Here is a 6,405-nt window from a genome sequence, read left to right as displayed (position 1 = left end):
CTACACTACCTTTGATAAGAGAAGGAGCTATCCTGTGGCACTGAATGACACAGAATCTAAACAGAGGCCAGATTTTCAAAAGTGCAAATATGATTGTGTCATTTCCTTGCTTTCAATCCTTAAATACCTCCTTCTCCCCTACAGGATCAAGTTCAACCTCATTAGTGTCTCTAAGTTCCTGCCTCCCTAAGTTCATCTCCTTTCAGGACACCACCATCCATGCACTCTACGCTCAGTCATACATGTTGTATATGCTACTCCTTCTGCTTTTATTTATTTATTTATTTAAAAGATTTTATTTATTTATTTGACAGAGAGAGAGACAGCCAGCGAGAGAGGGAACACAAGCAGGGCGAGTGGGAGAGGAAGAAGCAGGCTCATAGCAGAAGAGCCCGATGTGGGGCTCGATCCCATAACGCCGGGATCACACCCTGAGCCGAAGGCAGACGCCTAACCGCTGTGCCACCCAGGCGCCCCTATGCTTTTAATGCCATCATCCACCCTCCTCCTTCCTCTCTATCTAGAAAACTTCCTGCTTGTCATTCAAGATCCAGCTGATTTGTCAACTTCTCTGTGAACCCCTCCCTAACCTATATTCTTAGTCCAACACTCTTTTTTGTTTTTCTGGCAACCTGTACATTCCTCTCTCTTTGCAGTTTTTGTTTTGTTTTGTTTTGTTTTTTGGATTGTGCCCACATAAGTCAAGAATTCCTTAAGAACAAGGATACCATCATACGCACCCTTTCTCCGCATCCTCACCAACATCTGTTGTTTCCTGGCTTGTTAATTTTAGCTATTCTGACTGGTGTGAGGTGGTATCTCATTGTGGTTTTGATTAGTATTTCCCTGATGCCCAGTGATGTTGAACACTTTTTCATGTGACTGTTGGCCATTGCTTTGTCTTCTTTGCAGAAATGTCCCTTCATGTCTTCTGCCCATTTCTTAGATTATTTGTTCTTTGGGTGTTGAGTTTGATAAGTTGTTAATACATTTTAGATACAAAGCCTTCATCTGATATGTAATTGGCAAATACATTCTCCCATTCTGTCGGTTGTCTTTTGGTTTTGTTAACTGTTTCTTTTGCTGTGCAAAAGCTTTTTATCTTGATAAAGTCCCAATAGTTCATCTTTGCCTTTGTTTCCCTTGCCTTGTAGACATATCTAGCAAGAAGTTGCTGCAGCTGAGCTCAAAGAGGTTGCTGCCTGTGTTCTCCTCTAGGATTTTGTTGGATTCCTGTCTCACATCTTTCATCCATTTGGAGTTTATTTTTGTGTATGGTGTGAGGAAATGGTCCAGTTTCATTCTTCTGCATGTGGCTGTCCAATTTTCCCAACACCATGTGTTAAAGATAATGTCTTTTTTCCATTGGATATTCTTTCCTGCATTGTCAAAAATTTGAAAAAAGAAGAAGAAGTTTTTGCAGGCCCCAGAGTTCCATGTGTAAGACCACACATCCTCTGGCCCATGCACCACTATCAGCAAGACTAGAGAGGAACGCCAAGGCTCTGCTGTCTTCTAGTAACTTCACCCTCTTCTCCCTCCCCATCAACCTTTCTATACCAGCTGCTACGGAAAGAGACCATCAGTTTGTGCTCCTTTTCCCAAAACGGCCCTGATCTGACTCCACTAGTAACAAAAAGAGAGTCTTCCTTGTCTCTTTTGCTGCTTCCAGGTTTTTATTGCTCCCTCCTCTCTAAAAGCTGCTTTAAAGTTCAATCTCCCCAAAAAATAAAAAAATAAAGTTTAATCTCCATTTAGAGGAAGAGGACAAGGGAAGGGACATGGCACAAAGAAAACACAGTAAGTCATTTATCTAAGGTCACTAATTGAAAGTTTCTGATCTCCTAACCCTAATTCACCCCATCCACACCCACGCTCATTACCAAGGAGAACGTAAGAAGACATAGAGTTGCACTGTCCGTTTCGGTAACCACTAGCTACCTGTGGCTACTGACACTCAAAACATGACTGGCCCAAACTGAGATGTGCTGTAAGTATAAAATTCAGCCCAGTTTTCAAGACTTAGTATAAAAAATTAAAACAAAATGTCTGGTTAGTAATTTTACATTGATTATATGTTAAAACCGAACAGGAGAGGCTCTGCCTGTGAGACCTAAAAAGTGGGCAACACCAGGCCGCCTCAAGAGCAAATTCCTTCATGTGCCAAGAGTTTGCACACCTCAGGGGGCTTGATCTTACATCCCAGAACCAAAATTATTCCTTTCTTTAATTTTATCCCTAGTGATAATGCAGTTTCTAACAATCATGCGCTCTAGGGTGGAAGAAATTCCCTGAGGTGGCAGGCAGCCTTGGAGGAAGGGGAGTGGCTGCCTCCTTGTGACCTCTCTGTGTCCTCAAAGAGCAAAGCAAAGGGGCACCTGGGAGTGCAGAGCGCTGCTGCAGTTGGGGAGTGGAGAAGTATTTGTGACTTGAAGGGAAAGATCCTACCCCATCTGTAGTTTTAATTACTGAGAAAAAAACTATCACAGCAACATCACAGGGGAAAAGAAAACACACACACAGACAAGATTGCAGCAGCGGGGGTTACTGGAAATGCTTTTTTTTTTATAATCATATTTTTTTATTATATTATGTTAGTCACCATACAGTACATCCCAAGTTTTTGATGTAAAGTTCGATGATTCATTAGTTGCATATAACACCCAGTGCACCATGCAATACGTGCCCTCCTTAATACCCATCACCAGCCTATCCCATTCCCCCACCCCCCTCCCCTCTGAAGCCCTCAGTTTGTTTCTCAGAGTCCATAGTCTCTCATGCTTCACTCCCCCCTCTGATTACCCCCCCTTTCTTTATCCCTTTCTTCTCCTACTGAACTTCCTAGGTCTTACGTTCCATAGATGAGAGAAACCATATGATAATTGTCTTTCTCTGCTTGACTTATTTCACTTAGCGTTATCTCCTCCAGTGCCGGGAAACGTTAACATGATAACAATCCAAATAAAAAACAACTGGCATTGGTAGTATGCTTTACATGTTAAAATCATTTTAATTGTGGTAAAATACATATAACTTGACATTAAACAAATCTTAACAATTTTTTAAGTGGCATTAAGTACATTCAGATTGTTGAGCAATCATCACAAGCATCCATCTCCAGAAAATTTTCATCTTCCCAAGCAGAAAATGTGTATCTGTTGACCAATAATTCCCCCTCCCCCTCCCCCAGCCCCTGGCAACCACCATTCCACTTTCTGTCTCTGTGAATTTGAGGACTTTACAAAAGTGAGATCATACAGTATTTGTCGTTTTGTGACAAGCTGGTTCATCCATGTTTCAGAATTTCCTTTCTTTGTAAGGCTGGATACTATTACACTGTGTGTATACATCAAATTTTGTTGATTCGTTCACCTGTTGATGTGTATTTGAACCGCTTCCATCTTTTGGCTGTAGTCTGCATTTTACAGATACTTTTTTTAAAAAAAGATTTTATTTATTTATTTGACAGAGATAGAGACAGCCAGTGAGAGAGGGAACACAAGCAGGGGGAGTGGGAGAGGAAGAAGCAGGCTCCCAGCGGAGGAACCTGATGTGGGACTCCATCCCATAACGCAGGGATCACACCCTGAGCCAAAGGCAGATGCTTAAGGACTGCGCCACCCAGGCGCCCCTACAAATACTTTTATATAGGATTGCTCATTTGATCCACATTAGAAAACCCCAAAATGTCCTTTTTAAAAACTGGGAATGAAAGTTTTGATTTGTTGAGATGGAACCAGAACAGGGCCCTCATCAATCTTTGTCTAACAAATCATTGTCATCATTTTCATAATACAAAGAAATGTAGGGGGGTGGGGCAGAAACCATTCTTGTTTTGATTTGCATTTACATAGACTTCTTTCAAGAATCAAAACATTTTTTCCTTAAAAATAGGCACTTTTCCCCTTTATATAAATATAATAGGATCATTTAAAAGTTTGGAAAAAAGAAACTGCTGAAGCTCATAACTTGGCAACAATAGCTAATGACAATAAATTTGAATTAATTGTTATCAATAATATATAATATTACATTATATATTATTTATTGAGTGACAAGCACTATTTTAAACGGTTCCAAATATTAACTCATTTAATCCCTAACACTCTATGATGCAGACATGAATATTAAGATCGTCTTCAGTTAAAATTGGAAAAATAGACAAATAACAATTTGAGTAACTTACCCTTAGTCACTCAATCAATACAGAATAGAGACAAGCTTTGAATTTTAAGAATTCTCATGTGGACACATTTATTCTAGATCTAGCACCTTTTCTTAGTTTTAAGTATAATTTTTCTAGATTCTTTACAACAGGACTCAAAAGGAATTTTATCTCACCAAACCATCTCCCATTCAGGAATTATTTCTAACTTTACACATAACTTTCCTGAGGACAATCTTCATCTCCTTATTCCTGAGGCTGTAGATCAGAGGGTTTAAAAGTGGAGTTGCAATTGAGTAGAACATTGTCAAGAACTTCTGCATGCCAGGCTGACTGGCTGCCCCTGGGCTTACATACATCACCATGACTGAGCCATAAAACAGGGACACCACCATCAGGTGGGAGGCACATGTGGAGAAGGCTTTTTTCCTATTTGAACCTTTGGGAACCTGTACCACAGCTCGAAGGACCAGGATGTAGGACACAAGGATGTAGAACAAAGTGATAAATGTTATCACAGCACTAAAAATGCTACAAGTCAGCATTGTCTTGGGGACAGGTACACATGATATGGCCAGCATTGCCTTAAGATCGCAGAGGTAATGATCAATGACATTTGAACCACAAAACGGAACTTGGGAGATAAGGATGGCTGGGGTCACCAACCAGAGGAAGCCACCCACCCAGCAAGCAGACACAAGCGTTCTGCAGACTTTCCTGGTCATTATGGTGGAATAATGCAGTGGTTGGCAGATGGCAACATACCTATCAAGTGCCATGAGGGCCAGGAAGAAGAGTTCTGTGGCACAAAGAGAGAGGAAGATGTAGAACCGTAAGACGCAGCCATTATAGGAGATAGTCTTGGTCTTGGATAGGAAGTTGAACAACATGTTGGGCACATTGGAATTGATGTAGCAGATCTCCAGGAAAGAGAAGTTGGACAATAAAGTATACATAGGAGTGTGGAGTTGCTGGTTCCACCACACAGCGCAGATGATAGCACTGTTGCCCAACAAAGTCAAAATGTAGATGATGGAGAACAAAACAAAAAGGAGAATTTCCACCTCTTGACTACATAGGAAACCCAGGAGGATGAATTCATGAATGATAGCAGTGCCATTATTGTTAGGCAAAACATGCATTTCTCTCTAACCTAACATGTACACAGACATAATCAGAACCACATATTGAGAGTCTCCTATTTTATCCAGCCCTCCATAATACCTCAATTTCTCATCAGAACTAGGTGGTATTAGAAGTAGAGAATAAAATAAAATATTAATATTCAGTCAACATGAAGAATTTTTTTCAAAATAGCTCTGTTGGAAGACAAATAGAAAAACACCACTGGTAACATTACTTTAAGTATAATTACTTTACTTTAAATATTTTCTCCAGAGCTTTTTCTTCTTACTTTAGCCTATGAGAAAGAGATAGGAATGAATCATTACACACCTTAAATGCTCACCTTTAACCCTAGCACAGCTAATAAGCTTCAGGAAGGAGTTTATGCCATTAAACTACACTGAAATATTTTACTGCCTACACTATCATTTCAGTCAGCATCACGCGGTCCACACATTTTCCCTATTTCACTACATTATTATAGAAGCTTAGCAGATTCTAGTAAGAAGTCGTGTCCATAAATAAATACACTAGTTCATTAACGAATGTCTAGTAAAGATTTACATCCCCAGATGATTCTAGTGTGACAAAGACAGTGCCTGACTTCTGAGAACTACTATTATACCATATGGGCGCCACAGAAGTTTGAACTCAGGGAGGGTTGTTTCAAAAGATGCAAATTGATGGCAATGAAAGTAAAATATGGAGCCTACACTGGAGTTAGAAGCACAAATACATAAAATAAAATATTTCATAAAAAACTGAATGATAATTCAGCAAACCCCAGTCTAAACTAAGGAATGTAACATGTGCTTTAAAAATATTTAAATTATTTTAATTTGATTCAAATTATCCTCTGTGAATCCCCTTCATTTACATTAGCTATATAGCATTTCAGTTCCTTTGCAAAATTTCCCACTTTACTATTTTTTTTAAATGGCATCACATACTTTACTTTTTAGTTAGAACAGGTTTTCCACCTGCTCATTTTTATTTTCTACATATTTTGTATCATTTTCCCTCAATTTTCATTTTTTTAAATATTTTATTTATTTATTTGACAGAGGGAGACAGCCAGTGAGAGAGAGAACACAAGCAGGGGGAGTGGGAGAGGA

The 6,405-nt window shown here is 39.5% G+C and overlaps 1 protein-coding gene across 1 annotated transcript; it reads right to left on the bottom strand.

The window, feature by feature from the left end:
* Positions 1-4,356: 4,356 nt before the first annotated feature.
* On the bottom strand, positions 4,357-5,307 carry LOC103682632 (olfactory receptor 11G2-like). Its single transcript, XM_008712298.2, has one exon. The coding sequence runs from the start codon at positions 5,305-5,307 to the stop codon at positions 4,357-4,359; it is 951 nt and encodes a 316-aa protein (XP_008710520.2).
* Positions 5,308-6,405: the final 1,098 nt, after the last annotated feature.

This window comes from Ursus maritimus, unplaced genomic scaffold, assembly GCF_017311325.1.
Source record: "Ursus maritimus isolate PB19 unplaced genomic scaffold, ASM1731132v1 scaffold_205, whole genome shotgun sequence".
Lineage (NCBI taxonomy): Eukaryota > Metazoa > Chordata > Mammalia > Carnivora > Ursidae > Ursus > Ursus maritimus.
Note: the sequence above shows the minus strand (reverse complement) of the source record. Positions and strands in the feature narration are given on the sequence as shown.